This window comes from Bubalus bubalis, chromosome 5 (assembly GCF_019923935.1).
Source record: "Bubalus bubalis isolate 160015118507 breed Murrah chromosome 5, NDDB_SH_1, whole genome shotgun sequence".
Taxonomy (NCBI): domain Eukaryota; kingdom Metazoa; phylum Chordata; class Mammalia; order Artiodactyla; family Bovidae; genus Bubalus; species Bubalus bubalis.
The window spans coordinates 82,138,559-82,165,872 of record NC_059161.1 but is presented as its reverse complement, the minus strand read 5'-3'; the positions used below and the strand labels follow the sequence as shown (position 1 = coordinate 82,165,872).

Genomic DNA, 27,314 nt, shown 5'->3' with positions numbered 1-27,314 from the left:
CATTTTCATTTCCTGTTCAGTGAATTTCCTGTGCACAAACTTTGCCCACTTTTCTGGTATTTGTCTTTTTCTTATGATGTATAGAAGTTTTTGTACTTCGGGAATTACATGTGTTATATGTGTTGACAACTTTTTTCTACAATCCAGATTTGTTTATTTTGTTTATTTTTGGTCATAGAGACATTTTCAACTATAGTTAAATTAAATCCATACTTTTTTCCTCTTTTTCATAGCTTCTATATTTTATTTTTTGCTGAATAAGAATTTCCTACCCTACTTTGCATCTTTGCTCTGAGATTATAGAAATATGACTTCTCTTTATGCCATCTGAAATTGAGGTTTTAGAATAAAGACAAGTCTGAATTATGAAGGACAGAGCTTCATTATTTAATAATATATTTAAAGATTTTTTCTAAATTTTTTCTGTCACTCTTGAACTTTATATATAAGCTTAGATATTCCCTGCTTCACTGACACAGGTTTCAAATTTCTCAGAAACAGGCACAAAGTTACCACACTCAGCTAAATGGTAAGAAACAGAGCATAGAAGACAGCAGCCCTGAAATTCCACGGCTGGTATGTGAACCGGATTCCGCTTGCGAAACCAGTGAAAGAGATGAATTCATTATTGAAAAATTAAAATCAGCTGTGAGTGAAATAGCACTAAGCAGGAATAAGTTACAAGATGAAAATCAGAAGCTCTTACAAGAACTGAAAATGTACCAAAGACAATGCCAGGTAAAGATTTATTTATTTTGCAACTGATACTGCCCTGAGTTATACAAATGATGACTCAATAGGTATATGGATTAGAAAGGTAATTTTTTTATTACACATGTAAATTCAGTTCACATTTCCTCTTAATAAGTAATTCTTACTTGATGAGTGAATTTAGTGTTCCTGTGCGTACTGTCCCCCGCTAGGTGCTCTTGGGATCTTCAGCAATGCAGTAGGAATTACCAGCGCAGTAGGTCAGGGGTCTTTCACAGACCTCTGTTCCTAAACACCGTGGCTCTTTAGCCACTCCACACCCTCTGAACCCACTGTTCATTCTCTGACCCTTGTGCCTCTGACTCTCAAACCATTAAGGGTTTGACCCTCTAATCACCTCGGTGAAAGGCATGCAGATCACTCCCTGTGATTTATCACTGTTAGGTTTATCATCAGTTCAGTTCAGTTCAGTCGCTCAGTTGTGTCCGACTTTTTGCAACCCCATGAATTGCAGCATGCCAGGCCTCCCTGTCCATCACCAACTCCCGGAGTTCACTCAGACTCACATCCATCAAGTCAGTGATGCCATCCAGCCATCTCATCCTCTGTCATCCCCTTCTCCTCTTGCCCCCAATCCCTCCCAGCATCAGAGTCTTTTCCAGTGAGTCAACTCTTCGCATGAGTTGACATGAGGTGGCCAAAGTACTGGAGTTTCAGCTTTAGCATCATTCCCTCCAAAGAAATTCTAGGGCTGATCTCCTTCAGAATGGACTGGCTGGATCTCCTTGTAGTCCAAGGGACTCTCAAGAGTCTTCTCCAACACCGCAGTTCAAAAGCATCAATTCTTTGGCGTTCAGCCTTCTTCACAGTCCAACTCTCAAATCCATACATGACCACAGGAAAAACCATAGCCTTGACTAGACGAACCTTTGTTGGCAAAGTAATGTCTCTGCTTTTGAATATGCTATCTAGGTTGGTCATAACTTTCCTTCCAAGGAGTAAGCGTCTTTTAATTTCATGGCTGCAGTCACCATCTGTAGTGATTTTGGAGCCCAGAAAAATAAAGTCTGACACTGTTTCCACTGTTTCCCCATCTATTTCCCATGAAGTGGTGGGACCAGATGCCGTGATCTTCATTTTCTGAATGTTGAGCTTCATGGGTATGATCAATGGTTTTTCCAAGGATTAATTTTTTTAACTCAAACATCTTTCTTTTTTTATTTTTGTCTCTCTCCTGGAACCGCTAAGGTTATGTAGCATTCGTTAAAATTGTTCATCACCAACTTCTTGCCTAAGTGTGTGCTTGATATTCATGGCTGTCTCAGTCACTTGAGACGTTCCATGGTTTTCTCTCCCAGTCTCCATCAGATCTCCTGCCCACAAACCTTCGGCCTCTTTCTACCGATTCCTCCGTGTCAGCCCATTTCTGAGTCCCACTCTCTTCCCCCTCAGGTGGAGATCATGGCCCCCAGTCACCGCCTGAGCACTTCTCTAAGATACTCCGCCTCAGGCTCTTCTTCCAGGGCCATTTCTCAGTGTTGGGTCGACTGCCTCCCTCCTCCTGCCACGCTGTCTGTGAGATGACATGTGGGCCTCATCCTTGCCCTTCTTTACATCTATCTTCTGTGTCCCCCATCCCCAGGCTGGCAAGGGATCGAACACAGACTCCCAGCTTCTCCTGCCCTGCGGCATTTCTCAGAGATGCTCCCCACCCCAAAATCCGGCTCCATTGGAGGAAGGGGTGTTACTCTAATGCACAGGAGAAAGCAGATGTAAACAAGCAAGCCCAGCTAAACCACAAATACTAAATGCTGAGGAACTCATAGTTTCTAGAAACAGAAAAGACACTGATGCTGTTTTCTCTGGCTTTTCTAGAAGGTGAATGAAACGAGCACCTCCTCTTCTGCTCTAGAGCTCGTCTGGTGTTCAGCTCACCGTCAGCCTCACAGTGCTGGCGGAGCTGGGTTTGCAGTTCAGGCGGTTCTCACGGGCTTCCCTTCACCTCGGGGCCTGCTTCCCCTTCGTCTCCCAGGATAGGAGCCACTGGTCACGCCTCTGGCCCTACATTAAAGGCAACTTATATTTACATCTTTGCAGCTGTCTTTGTCAGAGAAGGCAATGGCACCCCAGTCTAGTACTCTTGCCTGGAAAATCCCATAGATGGAGGAGCCTGGTGGGCTGCAGTCCATGGGGTCGCTAAGAGTCTGACACGACTGAGCAACTTCACTTTCACTTTTCACTTTCATGCACTGGAGAAAGAAATGGCAACCCACTCCAGTGTTCTTGCCTGGAGAATCCCAGGGACTGATGGGCTGCCGTCTGTGGGGCCGCACAGAGCCGGACAGGACTGAGGGGACAGCAGCAGCAGCAGCGGCTGTCTTTGTGCTGGTTGGATCCTGCACCAGGGTCACAGTCAATAAATGAAGTTGTTTTTCTGGGTATTACCTGAGTATTCTCCCTTGTTCTCAGACTGAAGACTTCTCTTTGCCCCTTCTTGAGGTCTTTTTGGCTCTGGTCTCTAGGAATCTGTTTTCTGCTCTGACCTATTTTGTTCTGTTTTTGTTGGTTTGCCTGAAACATATTTCTTCTGTAGCTCTAGTTATGAAGCTTGGTTCTACCTTTTAGTGAGATCCTGATTCTTCAAGAACACTAATTCCTTTTAATCTCCCCCAAAAGAGTTCTGTTTGGACTTATTACAGCCCAAGAACATTGTCTTTTATAGACGGAGATTCAGCTTTTGGTTCTTGGCTCACATGCGGAATAGAAATCTGTATTCCTGCCCAGTGTTCTAGGAAGAGGTTCTGTTCCCCTTTCATGGCAGCGTGACTGACTTTCTCTGTAATGCTTTCCTTCATCAACCCCACTTTTCTCCTTCTCAGAACTTCATCTTTTATACTTTTCCAAGAAGTACACTGGAGAATCTTGTTAAAAGAAAGAAGGCTGCAAATGGAGGAAGTGTGTGCATTGAGAAGCATTGATAAATTAACATTGCCGGTCCAGATCACAACCCCTGCTCTCTCTGTGTGAGCACCGTAAGCCTGTGCTGCTCACCCTGTCACACTCGGGTTCCTGTGCACAAGTGAGAAAGTGCAGCCTGAGAGTGAACGCATCGCCAGAAGGTAGAGGACGTGAACCTCCTGATGGGCAACGCCATGGTATCCATCCTTTAGCACGATTGTCATATTGATTGACCCTTCTAATCCACGATATGACTCATCCCTCACCCAAGATCTTTACAGACTTGCAGAGTGGGAATGGGGAGCTTGCCTGTACTCCTGAGAAGGCTCTGTAGGTTGTCTGGGCTAAGGAAGGTCCACGTTAGCAGGAATAGAGACACAGATGTAGAGAACGAACTCCTGGACCCCGCAGGGGAAAGGGAGGGTGGGATAAACTGGGAGAGGAATGTTGCCGTATATACAGTACCACGTGTAAGATAAACAGCTGGTGGGAAGCTGCTGTGTAGCTCAGGGAGCTCAGCTTGGTGCTATGATGATCTGGACGGATGGGATGGGGGTGGTTGGGAGAGAGGCTCAAGAGGGAAGGGCTCTAGTATACATATAGCTGATTCATGTTGTTATACGGCAGAAACTAACAGCCTTGTAAAGCAATTATATTCCAATAATAAAATTTTTTAAAAAATGAAAGTTCATGTCACCCACTTTGACTTTTCCTTATAAATATTTATTAATGTACTTAATTTATTAACATTCCTAAATATATACCAACAGAATAAAAACCCAGCTACTCATAGAAGTCAATATAATTATAAAATATTTTGATTGATACTTATACTAAAGTTTATAAATATAACTATCTTAATTACCTAACTGTTCTGAAAGAAAGGTGTTAGTTGCTCAGTCCTGTTTGCCTCTTTGAGATCCCATGGACTTTAGCCCGCCAGGCTCCTCTGTCCATGGGATTCTCCAGACAAGAATACTGGAATGGGTTGCCATTCCCTTCTCCAGGGGATCTTCCTGACCCTGGGATCGAACCCAGGTCTCCTGCATTGCAGGAAGATTCTTAAGCATCTCAGCCATGAGCCACCAGGGAAGCTGATGTTCCTTTAAATCAGTGATTCTCTACTGAGGTGATTTTGCTTCCCCAGTGACACTTGGCAATACTTGTCATATGTTAGTGCTCCACAGTACAATCTTTGGTTATCACTACAGAGAAGAGGGGTGTTATTGGCATTTAGTGGGTAGAGGTTTGGGTTGCTGCTAAACATCTAAAACAATCTCACAATGCACAAGACAAACCCCACAACAAAGAATTATACAGACCAAATTGTAAATTTTGCTGAGGCTGAGAAACCTTGCTTTAAATTTTGAAATGTTATTTTTCTCATAGACTTCACCAGTAATTCTCTAAGTGTACTTGTGATGTTTTCCAGAGTTAATGATAAATTTTACTGTGACTGGATTTTATTTATTTATAATCCACCAATGTCTATGAGAAAGTTTCCCAAAATTAGTTTTACAGATTTTTGTTCATGTAAAAACTAATTTATTTATCCTTGGATCTAAGAGCATTAGTAAATTTAAACATCTCCATTTTATACTTTACAAGGGATTCACTTGTTTAAAAAAAGCCATTCAAATTATTCTGGATTAAGTTTCACACACCAAAAAGTGTTATAGTTCTAATGAAAAGACTTTTGAGAAATAATTTGCTTCAAAACCTTCAAGATGTCTAAAAATTTTATAACTAAACAGATGGGCCTTAAACTTGTTTTACAAAAATTATGATTTACCAAATGGGAATAATTAGAGGTGAATGATCACTATAACCAGTGCATGTTTTTAGAAACAAGTTTCTCGTCTCTTTTTGCAAAACTGTCATATGTTAGTGCTCCACATCTTGCACATACATTTAAAAAGAGAAGCGTTTCAGCCCGCACTACCGTCACTTACTGTATATAAAATTCTCTTTCGTTTACAACACACTTTAATGCCAGCTGCATCTGAATTTCCACAGAATCACATCTTCTCACTTGTCTTTCTACAACCTTGAAATGTGTCAGCAGACACATCTATTCCATTACATGTATTTATTTTCTGTGCTGCGCTACACTCACATTTTGAAAGTGTATAATATTTCCCACTGGTAGTCAATGACAGAAATAAATTGTTCTGTATTTTTTCTAATATCTATGCCAAAAAATATGACCTTTCTTTGTTTGCTTGTTAATGTGTCATTAAGGTATTAGAGCTGCACAGTCCTGTAGAAATATAATACACAAATGTAACTTAAACTTTACTAGGAGAAGGCAGTGGCACCCAACTCCAGGACTCCTGCCTGGAAAATCCCATGGACGGAGGAGCCTGGTGGGCTGCAGTCCATGGGGTCGCTAGGAGTCGGACACGACTAAGCGACTTCACTTTCACTTTTCACTTTCATGCATTGGAGAAGGAAATGGCAACCCACTCCAGTACTCTTGCCTGGAGAATCTTATGGATGGAGGAGCCTGGTGGGCTGCAGTCCATGGGGTCGCTAAGAGTCAGACACGACTGAGCAACTTCACTTTCACTTTTCACTTTCATGCATTGGAGAAGGAAATGGCAACCCACTCCAGCGTTCTTGCCTGGAGAATCCCAGGGACAGGGGAGCCTGGTGGGTTGCCGTCTGTGGGGTCGCACAGAGTCGGGCATGACTGAAGCGACTTAGCAGCAGCAGTAGCCACATTAAAAAACCTCATAAGAAATGGGTAAAATTAATATATAATAGTAATAAATTTTATTCAGCACAACACATATCCAAAGTGTTGTCATTTCAACATAAAATCAATATCAAAAAATTATTAATGAGATATTTTACATTTCTTTTCTTAATTAGCCTTCAAAATCCAGTGTATATGTTACACTTGCAGCACATCTCAATTTGGATGTTAAGTATCACCGGGATACCTCATCTGTATTCAGATTTTATAAAATTTACAGGTAAAATTTTAGACTTGCATACACACACAAGTTGTTCCAAGTAAACTTGACAGTGTTCCAATAACTAAATCAAGTACCAAAGAATCATTTTCCTGAATATTTGCATCCACATTGGCAAATAATTGATTTGACTTTTTATACAAAAGCATGCTAATTTTAAAACTACATCTAAGTTAAATCCCTAATTCTTGTGTCAACCCAGTACTATTGACTTTGAATTCAAAGGGATATTACATAAGTCAAAAAAGTAACTCAATTTATCAATATCAGTAAAGCTTCTTTTCTTATACTCTATAGTAAATTTACATAAGGCTGTCAATTAAAAACTTTCATACATTCCTATGTGTTAGAAAAACGTGTCGAATCATTATTTATTGTAAGTATCAGTTTTAACTTCTCTTATCTGTGTCTCTGGATCACAAATAAGCCTTTTATCCCTTAATGATATCTCCAAATGTGATGCTTTTAGGTATTATTGTCTAATGACAGTAAATAAATAGACTCATTATTATCATATTTTATAGAATTTTTGTCAGTTCTCACCCATGGTGATACTACATTTTGCTGGTCTGGAGTGAGAGCCCTCTTGTGACCCCACTTCCCCAAGGAAGGCAGGCCCACTCCTCTACATGCAGTTTCACGTTCGATTGCTCCCTGGTGGCAAATTTGCAATGCAGGGAGCCCAGAGAATACCTTCTTAAATTGGGTAAAGTAATGCATGACATCGACATAAAGTTTATTTCAGTTCAGTTCAGTCAGTCAGTCGTGTCCGACTCTTTGTGACCCCATGAACTGCAGGACACCAGGCCTCCCTATCCAACACCAACTCCCAGAGTCCACCCAAACCCATGTCCATAAAGTCAGTGATGCCATCCAACCATCTCATCCTCTGTCGTCCCCTTATCCTCCTGCCCTCAATCTTTCCCAACATCAGGGTCTTTTCAAATGAGTCAGCTGTTCGCATCAGGTGGCCAAAGTAGTGGAGTTTTAGCGTCAACATCAGTCCTTCCAATGAACACCCAGGACTGACCTTCTTTAAGATGGACTGGTTGGATCTCCACGCAGTCCAAGGGACTCACAAGAGTCTTCTCCAACACCACAGTTCAAAAGCATCAATTTTTCAGCACTCAGCTTTATTTATCGTCCAGCTCTCACATCCATACATGACCACTGGAAAAAACATAGCCTTGACTAGACGGACCTTTGTTGGCAAAGTAATGTCTCTGCTTTTTAATATGCTCTCTAGGTTGGTCATAACTTTCCTTCCAAGGAGTAAGCGTCTTTTAATTTCATGGCTGCAGTCACCATCTGAAGTGATTTTGGAGCCCCGCAAAATAAAGTCAGCCACTGTTTCCACTGTTTCCCCATCTATTTGCCATGAAGTGATGGGACCAGATGCCATGATCTTAGTTTTCTGAATGTTGAGCTTTAAGCCATCTTTTTCACACTCCTCTTTCACTTTCATCAAGAAGCTTTTTAGTTCTTCTTCACTTTCTGCCATAAGGATGGTGTCATCTGCATATCTGAGGTTGTTGATATTTCTCCCAGCAATCTTGATTCCAGCTTGTGCTTCCTCCAGCCCAGCGTTTCTCATGGTGTACTCTGCAAATAAGTTAAATAAGCAGGCGGACAATATACAGCCTTGACGTACTCCTTTTCCTATTTGGAACCAGTCTGTTGTTCCATGTCCAGTTCTAACTGTTGCTTCCTGACCTGCATACAAATTTCTCAAGAGGCAGATCAGGTGGTCTGGGATTCCCATCTCTTTCAGAATTTTCCACAGTTTATTGTGATCCACACAGTCAAAGGCTTTGGCATAGTCAACAAAGCAGAAATAGATGTTTTTCTGGAACTCTCTTGCTTTTTCAATGATCCAGCAGATGTTGGCAATTTGATATCTGGTTCCTCTACCTTTTCTAAAACCAGCTTGAACATCTGGAAGTTCACGGTTAAATAACCACAGCTGAAGCCTGGCTTGGAGAATTTTGAGCATTACTTTACTAGCATGTGAAATGAGTGCAATTGTGCAGTAGTTTGAGCATTCTTTGGCATTGCCTGTCTTTGGAATTGGAATGAAAACTGACCTTTTCCAGTCCTGTGACCACTGCTGAGTTTTCTAAATTTGCTGGCATATTGAGTGTAGCACTTTCACAGCATCATCTTTCAGGATTTGAAATAGCTCAACTGGAATTCCATCACCTCCACTAGCTTTGTTCGTAGTGATGCTTTCTTAGGCCTAAAGTTTGTCTATTTGCTAATCTCTTATTTCATATTTCTTTTGTTTATTTTGGAATTGTATCTCATCTGAAAAATCTGCACTGTTTGAGTTAGGAACTTGATTAAATCTTCTATTTGAATATATTTTCCTACTTATTTCCAAATAAGCCTGGAATATCTGGGGCTAGGAATATCTCTAGGTCTCCTGGAAAACAATATATTATATTTAAGACTTTGGTTAAAAAAACTGTTTATATGGGACCTCATATGTCCTATACTGTCTATACAATTATAATTCTAAGCTGTGAAATTTTGGATAAGAATTAATAAGAAAACATATCCATATGAAAGCTTATACATGAATTTCATAACAGCATTATTAATAATAGCTAAAAAGATGAAATATCCAAATGTCTATCAGCTTATGAACAAACAAAATGGTATATCTATACAGTTAAGTATTATTAGCCAATAAAAAGAAATGAAGTACTTTACATGCTGCAACATGGATGAACCTTGAAAGCCGCATATTGTATGATTCTATTTGTCTGAATTGTGCAGAATAGGTAATTCCATAGAGACAAAATATACATTAGTGGTTTCCCGGGGTGAGAAGAAAAGGAAAATGAGGCATGGTTGCTGATGGATTTGTGATGACAATACTCTGGAATTAAATTGTGGTGATACTTGCACAACCTTGTGAATATGCTCAAATCCACTTTAAGTGGGTGAATATTATGATATATCGATTCTATTTGAATGAATCTGTTACTGATGTATAAAGAATTATTAAATAACTTTTTGAAAATATCAATAGTGTTGTTTATGGTCTTTATTCAGTTCAGTTCAGTCGCTCAATTGTGTCCAACTCTTTGCAACCCCATGAACTGCAGCACGCCAGGCCTCCCTGTCCATCACCAACTCCTGGGGTCCACCCAGATTCATGTTCACTGATTCGGTGATGCCATCCAGCCATCTCATCCTCTGTCGTCCCCTTCTCCTCCTGCCCTCAATCTTTCCCACTATCAGGGTCTTTTCAAATGAGTCAGTTCTTAGCACCAGGGGGTCAAAGTATTGGAGTTTCAGCTTCAACATCAGTCCCTCCAATGAACACAGGACTGATCTCCTTTAGGATGGACTGGTTGGATCTCCTTGCAGTTCAAGGGACTCTCAAGAGTCTTCTCCAACACCACAGTTCAAAAGCATCAATTCTTCGGCACTCAGCTGTCTTTATAGTCCAACTCTCACATCCATACAAGACCACAGGAAAAACCATAGCCCTGACTAGAAAGACCTTTGTTACCAAAGTAATGTCTCTGCTTTTCAATATGCTGTCTAGGTTGGTCATAACTTTCCTTCCAAGGAGTAAGCATCTTTATTAGCAGTGCCCTAAGAGCAGCCCTGCCCTCATCTTTACCAATAAGCTACAGGTCTGTTTTACTTATTTTTCATGAAAAAATTATTTTTGAGTCTTAAATGTTCTAACTGAACTAGTAGACAAAAGATTTGAATTTTTCCATTGCAGAATCTGCCACTTATGAGCTGTGTAACTTTGGGCCAACCCTGGCCCTCAATTTGCTCATCTGTAAAAATGGCAATTTTTACAATTGTTGACCATTACCAGATGATCAACACCGAAATCAGACTGATTATATTCTCTGCAGCCAAAGATGGAGAAGCTCTATACAGTCAACAAAAACAAGACCGGGAGCAGACTGTGGCTCAGATCATGAACTCCTTATTGCCAAATTCAGACTTAAATTGAAGAAAGTAAGGAAACCCACTAAAGCATTCAGGTATGACCTGAATCAAATCCCTTATGATTATACAGTGGAAGTGAGAAATAGATTTAAGGGATTAGATATGATAGAGTGCCTGATGAACTATGGAATGAGGTTCGTGACATTTTACAAGAGACAGGGATCAAGACCATCCCCATGGAAAAGATGCAAAAACGCAAAATGGCTGTCTGGGGAGGCCTTATAAATAGCTGTGAAAAGAAGAGAAGCAAAAAGCAAAGGAGAAAAGGAAAAATATAAACATCTGAATGCAGAGTTCTGAAGAATAGCAAGGAGAGATAAGAAAGCCTTCCTCAGTGATCAATGGAAAGAAATAGAGGAAAACAACAGAATGGGAAAGACTAGAGATCTCTTCAAGAAAATTAGAGCTACCAAGGGGATATTTCATGCAAAGATGGGCTCGATAAAGGACAGAAATGGTATGGACCTAACAGAAGCAGAAGATATTAAGAAGAGGTGGCAAGAATACACAGAAGAACTGTACAAAAAAGATCTTCACGACCAGGATAATCATGATGGTGTGATCACTAACCTAGAGCCAGACATCCTGGAATGTGAAGTCAAGTGGGCCTTAGAAAGCATCACTACGAACAAAGCTAGTGGAGGTGATGGAATTCCAGTTGAGCTATTCCAAATCCTGAAGGACTATGTTGTGAAAGTGCTGCACTCAATATGCCAGCAAATTTGAAAAACTCGACAGTGGCCACAGGACTGGAAAAGGTCAGTTTTCATTCCAATCCCAAAGAAAGTCAATGCCAAAGAATGCTCAAACTACTGCACAATTGCACTCATCTCACACGCTAGTAAAGTAATGCTCAAAAAAGCCAGGCTTCAGCAATACATGAACCGTGAACTTCCAGATATTCAAGCTGGTTTTAGAAATAGCAGAGGAACCAAAGATCAAATTGCCAACATTTGCTGGATCATGGAAAACTCAAGAGAGTTCCAGAAAAACATGTATTTCTGCTTTATTGACTATGCCAAAGCCTTTGACTGTGTGGATCACAATAAACTGTGGAAAATTCTTCAAGAGATGGGAATACCAGACCACCTGACCTGGCCCTTGAGAAATCTATATGCAGGTCAGGAAGCAACAGTTAGAACTGGACATGGAACAACAGTCTGGTTGCAAATAGGAAAAGGAGTACATCAAGGCTGTGTATTGTCACCCTGCTTATTTAACTTATATGCAGAGTACATCATGAGAAACACTGGGCTGGAAGAAGCACAAGCTAGAATCAAGATTGCTGGGAGAACTATCAATAACCTCAGATATGCAGATGACACCACCCTTATGGCAGAAAGTGAAGAAGAACTAAAAAGCCTCTTGATGAAAGTGAAAGAGGAGAATGAAAAAGTTGGCTGAAAGCTCAACATTCAGAAAACGAAGATCATGGCATCTGGTCCCATCACTTCATGGCAAATAGATGGGGAAACAGTGGAAACAGTGTCAGACTTTATTTTTCTGGGCTCCAAAATCACTGCAGATGGTGACTGAAGCCATGAAATTAAAAGACACTTACTCCTTGGAAGGAAAGTTATGACCAACCTAGATAGCATATTCAAAAGCAGAGACATTACTTTGCCAACAAAGGTCCGTCTAGTTAAGGCTATGGTTTTTCCTGTGGTCATATGGATGTGAGAGCTGGACAATAAAGAAAACTGAGTGCCGAAGAATTGATGCTTTTGAACTGTGGTGTTGGAGAAGACTCTTGAGAGTCCCTTGTACTGCAAGGAATCCAACCAGTCCATCCTAAGGGAGTTCAGTCCTGTGTGTTCATTGGAAAGACTGATGTTGACGCTGAAACTCCAGTACTTTGGCCACCTGATGCACAAATTTGACTCATTGGAAAAGACTCTGATGCTGGGAGGGATTGGGGGCAGGAGGAGAAGGGGATGACAGAGGATGAGATGGCTGGATGGCATCACCAACTCGATGGACATGAGTTTGAGTAAACTCCTGGAGTTGGCAATGGACGGAGGCCTGGCGTGCTGAGATTCGTGGGGTCCCAAAGAGTCGGACACGACTGAGCGACTGAACTAAACTGAACTGAAAAATGGCCATAGATTTGATGACTGATTCACTGCAGGCCATCTCGAACCTTCTCCACTCTCAGAAATTCCCTTGTTTTCAAGGCCCACTTCCACCTCTCCTTCCACTGGCATTTCCTTTGTCCTTCACAAGGAAAATACAAGCCAACAGATGGCCCCTCTCCTACCCCTCCTTCCAAATGCGTGTGTCTCCATTCCATCTTCCTTCCTTCTTTCCTGTTGAAAGGGCAGCGGGACTCTCTTCTCCATTAGGCAACTCTTTCACTGGTGCTTTGGGACCCACCTCACCCACCTTCTCTGGACCGTGACAGCATCAGTATTAATCCTTCTCTGTCCCAGCTGGATCCTTCCCAACAGCTTCTAAACTTGCTCAAGCCTCTGCTATTATCCAAATAAAACATGGGGCTCACAGGATTGCTGGTATTTCTAGTTATCAGCTAAAGTAGGGCTACTGTTGGGCAATAAAGGAACCATAAACCACAGTTTATAATTCACGTTGTTGGCCAGCTTTGAAATTAGGTTTTTCTTGGCCATTCGCAATTATTTGCATTAATCCAAATTTTATGCATTGGTACTCAAGCTTTTATGTTTCCCTCTTTCATACAGTATGGCCATATGTGGATGATTCTTTGTCTTTATTACTAGACTGTGAGATTGTGAGGACAGATCCTGTGTCTGTATCCTCAGTGCTGAGCAGAGTTAAGAGCTCAGTAAGTATTTGTTGAATAAATGAATTAAATTCTGTAAGATTAAGCCAGCAAAGGACTAGGTATCAGGTCATTTGAAATTAGGATGCTTCATATATATTAAATATTTTAAAATGTATTGCATACATCATGATATCCAAATGTAAGCATTGAAAATTTTTGATGTTTTTATTTAGGCCATGGAAGCAGGACTCTCAGAAGTGAAAAGTGAGTTACAGTCACGTGATGATCTCTTGAGAATTATAGAAATGGAACGATTGCAATTGCACAGAGAACTGTTAAAACTAGGAGAGTCCCAAAGTACTCAAGAAAATAAGAAAAGGTATTTTTATATTCAGCAACCTGAGAAGAACTGTTCAAAACATGATGCTTAAGTATTTTTAAGAGTTTGATGTTTGAAATTGGAATTAAAAGTCTGTTTTGTATTATTATGCTATTAATTATAAGGTAATATTAGATATTAAAAAATAAAGGTAGTGATTATTTTATCTTCAAAATCAATGTCTTTACTTACCTGGAATATTATAGCATGTTCTGATATTATGGATACTTATGCAGTCAAAGACTTTCTTAGAACATTTATTCTTCAGAATATTGTATGAACAATAGTATCAGTTCAGTTCAGTTCAGTCGCTCAGTCGTGTCTGACTGTTTGCGACCCCATGAATCGCAGCACACCAGGCCTCCCTGTCCATCACCAACTCCCGGAGTTCACTCAGACCCATGTCCATCAAATCAGTGATGCCATCCAGCCATCTCATCCTCTGTCATCCCCTTCTCCTCCTGCCCCCAATCCCTCCCAGCATCAGAGTCTTTTCCAATGAGTCAACTCTTCGCATGAGGGGGCCAAAGTACTGGAGTTTCAGCTTTAGCATCATTCCCTCCAAAGAAATTCCAGGGCTGATCTCCTTCAGAATGGACTGGTTGGATCTCCTTGCAGTCCAAAGGACTCTCAAGAGTCTTCTCCAATACCACAGTTCAGAAGCATCAATTCTTCGGCGCTCAGCCTTCTTCACAGTCCAACTCTCACATCCATACATGACCACAGGAAAAACCATAGCCTTGACTAGATGGACCTTTGTTGGCAAAGTAATGTCTCTGCTTTTGAATATGCTATCTAGGTTAGTCATAACTTTCCTTCCAAGGAGTAAGCGTCTTTTAATTTCATGGCTGCAGTCACCATCTGCAGTGATTTTGGAACCCAAAAAAATAAAGTCTGACACTGTTTCCGCTGTTTCCCCATCTATTTCCCATGAACTGATGGGACCAGATGCCATGATCTTCGTTTTCTGAATGTTGAGCTTTCAGCCAACTTTTTCGCTCTCCACTTTCACTTTCATCAAGAGGCTTTTGAGTTCCTCTTCACTTTCTGCCATAAGGGTGGTGTCATCTGCATATCTGAGGTTATTGATATTTCTCCCAGCAATCTTGATTCCAGCTTGTGTTTCTTTCAGTCCAGAGTTTCTCATGATGTACTCTGCATATAAGTTAAATAAGCAGGGTGACAATATACAGCCTTGACAAACTCCTTTTCCTATTTGGAACCAGTCTGTTGTTCCATGTCCAGTTCTAACTGTTGCTTCCTGACCTGCATACAGATTTCTCAAGAGGCAGGTCAGGTGGTCTGGTATTCCCATCTCTTTCAGAATTTCCTACAGTTTATTTGATCCACACAGTGAAAGGCTTTGGCATAGTCAATAAAGCAGAAATAGATGTTTTTCTGGAACTCTCTTGCTTTTTCCATGATCCAGCGGATGTTGGCAATTTGATCTCTGGTTCCTCTGCCTTTTCTAAAACCAGCTTGAACATCAGGAAGTTCACGGTTCACGTATTGCTGAAGCCTGGCCTGGAGGATTTTGAGCATTACTTTACTTGCATGTGAGATGAGTGCAAATGTGTGGTAGTTTGAGCATTCTTTGGCATTGCCTTTCTTTGGGATTGGAAAGAAAATGGACCTTTTCCAGTCCTGTGGCCACTGCTGAGTTTTCCAAATTTGCTGGCATATTGAGTGCAGCACTTTCACAGCATCATCTTTCAGGATTTGGAATAGCTCAACTGGAATGCCATCACCTCCACTAGCTTTGTTCATAGTGATGCTTTCTAAGGCCCACTTGACTTCACATTCCAGGATGTCTGGCTCTAGGTGAGTGATCACACCATCGTGATTATCTGGGTCATGAAGATCTTTTTTGTATAGTTCTTCTGTGTATTCTTGCCACCTCTTCTTAATCTCTTCTGCTTCTGTTAGGTCCATATCATTTCTGTCCTTTATCGAGCCCATCTTTGCATGAAATGTCCCCTTGGTATCTCTGATTTTTTGAAGAGATCTCTAGTCTTTCCAATTCTGTTGTCTTCCTCTATTTCTTTGCATGGATCACTGAGGAAGGCTTTCTTATCTCTCCTTGCTATTCTTTGGAACTCTGCATTCAGATGCTTATATCTTTCCTTTTCTCCTTTGCTTTTCACTTCTCTTCTTTTCACAGCTATTTATAAGGCCTCCCCAGACAGCCATTTTGCTTTTTTGCATCTTTTCCATGGGGATGATCTTGATCCCTGTCTCCTGTACAATGTCACGAACCTCATTCCATAGTTCATCAGGCACTCTATCTATCAGATCTAGGCCCTTAAATCTATTTCTCACTTCCACTGTATAATCATAAGGGATTTGATTTAGGTCATACCTGAATGGTCTAGTGGTTTTCCCTACTTTCTTCAATTTAAGTCTGAATTTGGCAATAAGGAGTTCATGATCTGAGCCACAATCAGTTCCTGGTCTTGTTTTTGTTGACTGTATAGAGCTTCTCCATCTTTGGCTGCAAAGAATATAATCAATCTGATTTCAGTGTTGACCATCTGGTGATGTCCATGTGTATCGTCTTCTCTTGTGTTGTTGGAAGAGGGTGTTTGCTATGACCAGTGCATTTTCTTGGCAAAACTCTATTAGCCTTTGCCCTGCTTCATTCCGTATTCCAAGGCCAAATTTGCCTGTTACTCCAGGTGTTTCTTGACTTCCTACTTTTACATTCCAGTCCCCTATAATGAAAAGGACATCTTTTTTGGGTGTTAGTTCTAAAAGGTCTTGTAGGTCTTCATATAATTAAAATATTAGCTCTATACTATGAACAATAATATATAGCTAATATTTAATTATCAGTGTTTATAAATAAGATTTACTGCATGTTTTTCAAATGTTTTTATGTTGATGGTCTTAAGCGTCAACTTTTCACTCATAAATGTTTTATTTATTTTGGCCTCCAAACTCATCACCTTGTCAGTTCCATTAAGAGTTTTGTTAGAGCAGATGTTTTATCCTCTTTTAAAGTCAGGAATTGTGTACCATATAACCACAAAGGAAATGGCACTGCTGAGGATTATTAAATGTTTATATTTGTAAATAAGACTATTCTCACTATTCCCTGCTGTTCCAATTCTCAGTAGACCTTCAGTCCTTCTCACATCTGAAGGCTAATGCCAGATCGATAGGACTTTAGAAACTGAATAGCCAAACGATGATGGATATTTATTGTAAGATGATTACATTGTTTTAAAGTGTTAGTTGTTCAGTCATGTCCAACTCCTTGTGACCCCATAGACTGTAGCCCACCATGCCCCTCTGACCATGGGATTCTCCAGGCAAGAGTACTGGTGTGGGTTACCATGCCTTCCTCCAGGGGATCTCCCTGACCCAGGGATCGAACTGGGGTCTCCTGCATTGCAGGCAGGTTCTTTACTATCTGAGCCACCAAGGGAAGCATTATTTTTTCAAAGCTGTATGACCTGCTAGCATTCCTCTGAGGTCTTCAGATGGCAAATTAATATTCCCCAGAGTAACCTCTTGTCTATCTAACCAAGAGTGGTAGAATGCCTATTAGCCAGTATGAGCTTTAGAGTGGTCAGATATACATGCTATATGTCATCGCCACTGATCATTAATAAATCCACTGGAAATATGTTATGTGCAAGACACTGTTCCTGTGTGATGAGCTGGTGAAAAATGTCCTCACATATGGAATGTATATGCCTAAGAAATTTCCTATAAACATAAGAAATTTCCAAGAATAGCAAACCATTCAGCTCATGTCTAACTTTGGTTTATGAAGAGCATTATAGGTATTTTCTCTGGAGCTGTATCTCACACAGTCAATTTTTAATTCCAGACATGGCCAACTTTCCTTGAATATAGGATTTAATCTAAAATCTTGCAGTTATTTGCATATTTGGCCAATACAACTCTTCTGTTATGCCTGCTTACATTTTCTATTTAAGCTGGTATATATTTTGGTCTCCAAACTACAGCTTTCTCATTTGGAGGATAGTCTTCAGTTCTGGTATTCTGAGATTCAATGAAAAATAGGTATTTAACTTTTCACAGCTTCTATTGTATTTTAGACTTTGGGCATAGTCTTGTCAGCCTTCATCTTTCCCATTGAAAATTTCTAATCCTTTTAGTTTGTGTTCATTTGAACATGATTCTGTCCTCTTTATTGTTTTGTTGTTGTTGTTGTTGTTGGAATTCTGTTTCTTTTTTACAGTTGTATTGGGGTGAAGCAGCCAAGGCTACTGAGTGTAAACACACAACAGTTTTATAACAGTAGCATTGTAGTGTTTCTATTTATTTTCAAAACTTTTCTCATTAATGCCAAGATTTTGTTAGCTTTTTGTTTTCTTTACTTATAGAAGTATCTTGGGATGACATGTTCTGAGAGTTATTAAAAATAATTCCTACATTCCCTTCTTACATGATAAATGACAGTTCCTTTGTGTCTTTATGTTAACATGATTATTATTTTCTTCTTGAACTTGTCCACATTAAAGCTTGATGTTTATTCCACTCACTCACTGAAATTTATAAGATCATTATGAGGTTTTTACCATTCAGTTCAGCATTCCACTCCCTGAATTGCTTGGAAAGAACTAAAAATAGGAAATTTCATTTTTCACCATTTTAAAATCATAGCAAAGAAGACAAATTTAAGATTGACCCTAAACTAATGTTTTAGAATGCTGGATAAAATGCTCACAATATATTACTGAGGGGAAACAAAAGGGGCCTGAAAAGCAGTGCGTGCAGTACATGCTAATTGTATGGGAAACATGTGTTTATACACATATGCATAGACAAAAAAGACAGTATACACAAAAATGCTGACAGTGGTTTTCCCTAGATGACAACTTACAGCAGCATATATACTCTGATAAACTCTGTTTTCTACAGAGTTAATATGTATATTTGATGACCAAAAAAAGTAGTCCAGTCCACACACATGCACCTCAAGGATACCACTATTAATTTATACCTTTTATTTTTTTACCTTTTTGTTTTATATTGGAGTATAGCCAGTTAACAATATTGTGATAGTTTCAGGTGGACAGGAAAGGGACTCAGCCATACATAAACATGTATCCATATACACTCTGCTATATTAAAATGGATAGCCAACAAGATCCTACTGTATAGGACAGGGAACTCTGCCTGAATGGGAGGGGAGTATAGGGGAGAATGGATACATGTATAATTTATACATTTTAAAAGAGCCCTTTATTTTCCATCTTTTCATTAGTTATTTCTCTCGTCTCTCAGATTTTGTTTTGTTTGTATGTGTGGCTTAGTTTCTGATTTGTGGAACTATTTTAAAAGCTCTTTGGAAATGTAAAATCATGCTCAGTTACAGGTAGGTACATTCCTCAAAACCCCAGACACTATCAGGTTAGCCCAGCAATAGTGGAAAGCATGCTACGTTTCTTGCATGGTTATCTTTTTTTTTTTAATTTTTTAAAGTAATTAATTTATTTTAATTGGAGGCTAATTACTTTACAATATTGCATTGGTTTTTGCCAAACATTGACATGAATCAGTCATGGGTGTACATGTGTTCCCCATCCAGAACCCCACTCCCACCTCCCTCCCCATTCCATCTGTCAGGGTCATCCCAGTGCACCAGCCCAGAGCACCCTGTCTCATGCATCGAACCTGGACCGGTGATCTGCTTCACATATGATAATATACACGTTTCAGCGCTACCCTCTCAAATCATCCCACCCTCGCCTTCTCCCACAGATTCCAAGAGACTGTTCTATACATCTGTGTGTCTTTTGCTGTCTCGCGTACAGGGTTATTGTTACCATATTTCTAAATTCCATGGATATGCATTAGTATACTGCATTGGTGTTTTTCTTCCTGACTTATTTCACTCTGTATAATAGGCTCCAGTTTCATCCACCTCATCAGAACTGATTCAAATGCATTCTTTTTAATGGCTGAGTAATATTCCATTGTGTATATGTACCACAGCTTTCTTATCCATTCATCTGCCAATGGACATCTAGGTTGCTTCCATGTCCTGGCTATTGTAAACAATGTTGCGATGAACATTGGCATACACGTGTCTCTTTCAATTCTGGTTTCCTTGGTGTGTATGCCCAGCAGTGGGATTGCTGGGTCATATGGCAGTTCTATTCCAGTTTTTTAAGGAATCTCCACACTGTTCTCCATAGTGGCTGTACTAGTTTGCATTCCCACCAACAGTGTAAGAGGGTTCCTTTTCCTCCGTGCCCTCTCCAGCACTTATTGTTTGTAGACTTTTTGATAGCAGCTATTCTGACCAGGGTGAGATGGTACCTCATTGTGCTTTTGATTTGCACTTCTCTGATAATGAGTGATGTTGAACATCTTTTCATGTGTTTTTTAGCTATCTGCATGTCTTCTTTGGAGAAATGTCTGTTTAGTTCTTTGGCAGCATGGTTATCTTTATTTTTCATGTTTCAACAATTTTTTATTTTACCAATCTCCCTGATGTGGAAGTGAACATTACCTGTTTCTAGTTCTCCAAATTTCCTGTGGAAATTGTACTTTTCATACTAGTTCCTGCCTTTCCTCTCTAGTGCCCATGCTGCTGCTGCATTGCTTCAGTCATGTCCAAATCTGTGCGACCCCATAGACGGCAGCCCACGAGGCTCCCCCGTCTCTGGGATTCTCCAGGTACGAACACTGGAGTGGGTTGCCATTTCCTTCTCCAATGCATGAAAGTGAAAAGTGAAAGTGAAGTCGCTCAGTTGTGTCCGACCCTCAGTGACCCCATGGACTGCAGCCTACCAGGCTCCTCCATCCATGGGATTTTCCAGGCAAGAGTACTGGAGTGGGTTGCCATTGCCTTCTCTGTCTAGTGCCAATATGTGGTTGCTATTCCATTTTATAAATTGAGCAGCTGAAGAATAGACTATTTGAGCTTTCTCTGGGCAGGCTGTCAGATTTAATCATTTTGGATCACTTTTATGGAGTAGTTGCTCCCCTTGGACATATCCTGACATAGTTCCTTTCCACAGTGTAGAAGCAGGTCAGGTGTATTTCCCTTTTTAAACTTACTCCCAAGATATTTTATTATATGAAACAGTCTTTTTCTTCTTATCCAAAAATCTTATCTACATGTGCAAATTGAGTATTCAGCCAATTTTTAATGTATAATTGAAATTCCATATTAATTACTGTGTTTTATTTTCACTAACACTATTATTTGCACTCAGTTAAATATGTAAATACTTATGGGACCTGAATGTATTAGAACTTTCCATGTGTGTAACTAGAAATGTCTCCAGCAGATTATTAATAATCTGTCTCTGCAGCCTACTATGGCCTAAATTAACAATGTAATCATAACAATTTATCAAGTTTAACTTTTATTCATTTTAATTTGTAGACTTGAATCATCTTATTCACCATCTATTAAAGAAACAGAAAAAAAAAGGAAAGAGCTATTTTCAGTGACCCCAGATCTACCAGATCATGAAAAAGAGTTGAACAAGGTATGGCAAATAAGGAGCTCCATTCTTCCAGGCAGATCCGAAATCTTTGAATACAAAGGGGAAAAAAATCTTCCCTCTCACTCCCTTCTTCCTCCTGCTGTTGATGTATTTTCTCCTAAGACAATAACCTACCAAGCTGTAATTCTGACACTTCTCAGTGTGAAGTGATAGGGAACACAAACTTCTGGTCATCACTCTACTGCTGGGACACTGCTCATGACAGGTAGAGGGCCTCGGGCTCCGTGAAAGGCAGTTGATGGCAAGAGTGAGAGCTCAGCCAGGCACTCAGCCACATGCCAGGTGCATAAACGAGGAAGCTGCCTGTGCCGGTTGTTCAAAGTCCTGTTTCTAGGATGGGGCTGGGCTAATTAGTCCTACCTCATAAGGTCATGGGGCTTCCCTTGCGGCTCAGCCGGTAAAGAATCTGCCTGCCATGCGGGAAATCTGCCTTCGATTCCTGGGTTGAGAAGATCCCCTGGAGAAGGGAAAGACTACCCACTCCAGTGTTCTGGCCTGGAGAATTCCATGGACTGTATAGTCCATGGGGTTGCAAAGAGTCAGACATGACTCAGCGACTTTGATTTCAGTTCAGTTCACTTCATAAGGTCATGATGAGTAAACGAGCTAATACTAGCTGCTACTTAAACAACTCTTGGGCTTCTCTGGTGGCTCAGACGGTAAAGAATCTGCCTGCAATGCAGGTGACCCCTGTTCGATCCCTGGGTCAGGAAGATCACCTGAAGCAGGGAATGGCTATCCACTCCAGGATTCTTGCCTGGAGAATCCCATGGAGTGAGGAGCCTGGGGAGCCCCAGTCCATGGAGTTGCAAAGAGCTGGACACAACTGAGCAACTAACGTTAAATTGCTCTTGCCATGTGCCAGAAGCTGTTCTAAGGCCTTAGCAAAACCTGATTCTTATATTCCTCACAACCGTCTGATAAAGTGAAAGTTGCTCAGTCATGTCCGACTTTTTGCAAGCCCATGGAAAAACAGTGCATGGAATTCTCCAGGCCAGAATACTGGAGTGGGTAGCCATTCCCTTCTCCAGGGGATCTTCCCAACCCAGGAATCGAACTTGGGTCTTCTGCATTGCAGGCGGATTCTTTACCAACTGAGCTACCAGGGAAGCCCTCCCATCTGATAAAGTAGGTACTAATACTATCCTCTTTTATATTTAAGGAAACGAAACCACAGAGAAGGTCAGTAATTTCCACCAATATCATAGCTATTAAGTGGCAGAGGCCAGATCTGAATCCAGGCAATCTGGCTCTAGAGTTCATACTCTTCCTTTAAGTAAGTTCATACTCTTCCTTTAAATCCAGAAAATAATGCAAGTAAAGTGCTTAGAACAGGGCCTCCCTAGCTCAGGGGAAGCACCTAATAGATGTTTGCTGCTGTTACTGTTGGTTATACCGAACATGTAGCAAGTACTTTCCAGCAGCTGGGAACAGGAGTATGAATAAGACCTGGACACTGCCATGGAAGACCCTGTGGGTTTCAACTCTCCTACAAAAAAATACCTCTGTTCTTCCTCTAGTAAAATTCCATTGTGGGTTTTTTTTCCCCATAAGTTTATCCTGGCTGCTACTCACTTCCCTATTCTTTAGGTTTAAGGATTACACAGCATATTCATTAATGTATAGTCTAAACAATTATTAAAAGTAGGAAAAACCTGGGCATGGCTTTGAATTATCATCCAGTGCCCAGCACAGTGCCTGAACACAATGAGGGGAAAGAAATATTTAGCAGCCAAATCAATATTAATGCTGAGGTCTCCCATAATTGTATAGGGTCATAAATTCTGTGTTTGTATAAATTCAACAAACATTTATTGAGTATCTAGTAGGATCCCTGGTGGTGCAGCTGGTAAAGAATCCACCTGCAATGTGGGAGACCTGGGTTGGATCCCTGGGTTGGTAGGATACCCTGGAGAAGGCTGCCCCCTCCAGTATTCTGGCCTGGAGAATTCCATGGACTGTAGTCCATGGGCTCAAAAAGAGCCAGACATGACTGAGTGACTTTCACTTCACTTCAGGACTAGTGCTATTCTGCTTATTTCTGAGGAAATACAATAATGTAAAAGACAAGTCCCATCTCCTGAAAAATTGACTATGAGGCAACTATTAAGTGTAGAAAAAGTTGTTATGAATTAATGAACATTTTTCTTATGTTTTTCACATAATCTCCTGAAACTAATTTTACTGATATTTTAAAATATAATTTGTAAAACTATTCTTTACTGAAGACCCCAGTGAATACCTTATGATGAAAGGTTGATTAAAGCCTCCCAAAGTATAGTTATACTGTTCTTAACCTTATAGATTTAGGTAGAGTAATACAGCTTAGTGATAGACGGAATCTACTGGTTCTGCCTAGTTTTGATATGGAGGGAGAGAATGCCAGGCACAAATCTCTGCACAGGCTCTGGGAGGCCTCTAGATGATACATTGCTGTGCAGAAAAGCTAGCAAATAAATTGTGTATAAATAGCTATAGTTTCCAGGAAGTGTTTGGAGAGAGCATTTCATTCTGTAATAAAACCAACAAGAGCCATATATTATGACTCTTGGAAGTATTTTATTTTTCTCTTTTTTCAATATAGAATGATTTTTAGTCACTAATTTTGTGATAAAATTGACATTTTTAATAAACCCAAAAGTCATTTAGAGCTAGGTAAATTAAGCTCATTTAAAGAGTTTTGAAGTATAGCATGCTTTAATATCTGAATGTTGTGAAAATAATAAAAAATAACTTACTCCTTCTTCATGACAGTATATTCATTTTTTCCCACATTTTAGAAGTACTATTTTAAGAACATGTTAAGCTACATCAGTCCAGTTCAGTCGCTCAGTCGTGTCTGACTCTTTGTGACCCCATGGACTGCAGTACGCCAGGCTTCCCTGTCCATAAACATCTCCTGGAGCTTGCTCAAACTCATGTCCATGGAGTCAGTGATGCCATCCAACTGTTTCATCCTATGTCATCCCCTTCTCCTCCTGCCTTCAATCTTCTCAGCATCAGAGTCTTTTCTAAGGAGTCAATTCTTCGCATCAGATAGTCAAAGTATTGGAGTTTCAGCTTCAACATCAGTCCTTCCAATGAATATTCAGGACTAATTTCCTTTAGGACAGACTGGTTGGATCTCCTTGCAGTCCAAGGGACTCTCAAGAGTCTTCTCCAACACCACAATTCCAAAGCATCAGTTCTTCAGTGCTCAGCTTTCTTTATAGTCCAACTCTCACATCCATACATGACTACTGGAAAAACCATAGCTTTGACTAGATGAACCTTTGTCAGCAAAGTAATGTCTCTGCTTTTTAATATACTGTCTAAGTTGGTCATAGCTTTTCTTCCAATGAGTAAGCATCTTTTAATTTCATGGCTTCAGTCACCATCTGCAGTGATTTGGAGCCCAAAAAATAAAGTCTTTCACTGTTTCCATTGTTTCCCTATCTATTTGCCATGAAGTGATGGGACCAGATACCATAATCTTAGCTTTCTGAATGTTGAGTTTTAAGCCAAATTTTTCACTCTCCTCATTCTCTTTCATCAAGAGGCTCTTTATTTCTTCTTCACTTTGTGCCATAAAGGTGGTGTCATCTGTGTATCTGAGATTACTGATATTTCTCCTGGCAGTCTTGATTCCAGCTTGTGCTTCATCCAACATGACATTTTACATGATGCACTCTGCATATAAGTTAAATAAACAGGGTGACAATATACAGCCTTGATGTACTCCTTTACCAATTTGAAACCAGTCTGTTGTTCCTTGTCCGGTTCTAACTGTTGCTTCTTGACCTGCATACAGATTTCTCAGGAGGTAGGTAAGGTGGTCTGGTATTCCCATTACTTTAAGAATTTTCCACAGTTTGTTATAATCCACACAGTCAAAGGCTTTGGCATAGTCAATAAAGCAGAAGTAAATGTTTTTCTGTAACACTCTAGCTTTTTTGATGATCCAACGGATATTGGCAATTTGATTTCTGGTTCCTCTGCCTTTTCTAAAACCAGCTTGAACATCAGAAAGTTCACTGTTCACATATTGCTGAAGCCTGGCTTGGAGAATTTTGAGCATTACTTTGCTAGTGTGTGAGATGAGTGCAATTGTGCAGTAGTTTGAACATTCTTGCATTGCCTTTCTTTGGGATTGAAATGAAAACTGACCTTTTCCAGTCCTGTGGCCACTGCTGAGTTTTCCAAATTTGCTGGCATGTTGAGTGCAGCATTTTAACAGCATCATCTTTTAGGATTTGAAATAGCTCAACTGGAATTCCATTACCTCCACTAGTTTTGTTCGTAGTGATGCTTCCTAAGGCCCACTTGACTTCACAATCTAGGATGTCTGGCTCTAGGTGAGTGATCACACCATCGTAGTTATCTGGGTCATGAAGATCTTTTTTTTACAGTTCTGTGTATTCTACATCAGAGGGATGCAATCATAAAATCCAAATTGAGACACATTATAGAACAACCCCAGTGTTCATCAGATAAATTATAAGGAAAAAAATTGGAGAGAGGAGATGGAAGACAAAAGGAGATGTGTAATACTGTGCTGGGCGAACGCGCTTGTACTCTAGCCTCATAGTCTATGCTTCTGCTCTTACGACTGGGTAATTTAGACCCAGCCAGTTCCTTCCCTGAGAGTCTTTTTTTTTTTCTTTTCACTTTTTTTTTAAATGATGGAGTTAGACCACGTGATTTCCAAGGTTACATCCAACTCTGAAATTCTAAAAATGTTAGTATAAAGAATAGATCCTGGTAAGGGATTGGTGGTATGAAGCCTGAAGCTGGACCACCTGCCTTCCTGACCTGAGTATTTTCCATGTTAGGTCATCCCACTCTGGCTTTTTTCCAATGTGGGAACCACATTCCAGGGCTCTGCTCAGACAGGTTACACAGCAGAGTGTAATCAGACTGCCTGTTACCAGGAATGTGATTTATGAACAGTTACATATATTACTTTTCTATCTAATCTGGAAAATAGAGATGGTGGGGATTAAATAAGATGATGTATGTAGAGTATTTAGAGAACACACACATGCATGCAGGCACAAAGAGAGGCTTTAAAAATACAGGAGCTGGTCTCCATGCGTGCACCACATTTAAATCTCTATTCAAACAAATAAATTTTAAAAACATTCATCATACCTCTGATACAAATATAAATTTGATACTGCCTGGGTATTATATGATATTGAGGAATTGTTAATATTTTTAAGACATTATTCTGGTTACGTTTGAAGAGAGAGAGTACACTCGTAATCTTTTAGAGATTATGTCTTGAAATTTTTAAAGAAGAAATGAAAAAAAGTTTTCAAAGTAAGTTCCCTGGTGTAAATTCATATAAATCTCTTTGTGCACGGCCCCTGCTTAACCTCCAGCCTTACTTCTCACAGCGCACCGAGTCCAGCCTCGTCAGGCTGCTTGTGGCTCGCTGAGCGTGCCCCTCCCTGTGACGCCTTTCCTTCGCTGCACGCGTTGCCTGGGAGCCCATCCCCGTCTCTCTCTCCCCTCGGGCTTCCGTTTGTCCCCCAGTGTCAGTCCCAGGCCTCTTCCTCTGGGACCCTGTCCTGACACCCACAGGCTGGAGTAAGCGCTGCCCCACCACGTGCTGCTGGCACTGGTCGCTGCACTCTGTTGTAACTGCGTATTTTCCCGCTTCCCCTGATGGACTGTGATTTTCTTTTTCTGAGAGCAGTAATTATGTACTTTATCTCAGAACCTCAAGAATCAGAGACAGTGAATTAGAAATGGTGAATGATTTCTAAGGGCCTCCCAGCTGGCTCAGTGGTAAAGAATCTGCCTGCAATGCAGGAGACGCAAGAGACACCGATTTGATCCCTGGGTCGGGAAGACCCCATGGAGAAGGAAATGGCAACCCGCTCCAGTATTCTTGCCTGGGAAATCCCATGGACAGAGGGGCCTGGAGGTCTGTGGTCCACAGGAGTACAGATGATTTCTAGGAAGATGAGAGGAGGCTGAACTAAGACGGAGGTAGTAGGAATGGAGAGCAGAGGCAGGACTTAGGAGAGGCTGAAACAGAAGGAACATGGTTTCCTACCTGACTTGATTTGGGAGGGTGAGGGAGGGGA

The 27,314-nt window shown here is 40.6% G+C and overlaps 1 protein-coding gene across 9 annotated transcripts in view; it reads left to right on the top strand.

The window, feature by feature from the left end:
• The window catches only part of DEUP1 (deuterosome assembly protein 1), a 141,045-nt gene that overhangs the window by 50,118 nt on the left and 63,613 nt on the right, over positions 1 to 27,314 (top strand). For 7 of the 9 annotated variants that reach the window (XM_044943363.2, XM_044943365.2, XM_044943368.2 and 4 more), the window contains 3 exons: positions 496 to 738; positions 13,599 to 13,744; positions 21,117 to 21,222. In XM_044943363.2, coding sequence (XP_044799298.1) covers positions 496 to 738; positions 13,599 to 13,744; positions 21,117 to 21,222 — 495 coding nt within the window. The remainder of the gene's footprint in view (positions 1 to 495; positions 739 to 13,598; positions 13,745 to 21,116; positions 21,223 to 27,314) is intronic. The other 2 variants (XM_044943366.2, XM_044943367.2) reach the window with 2 other exon arrangements.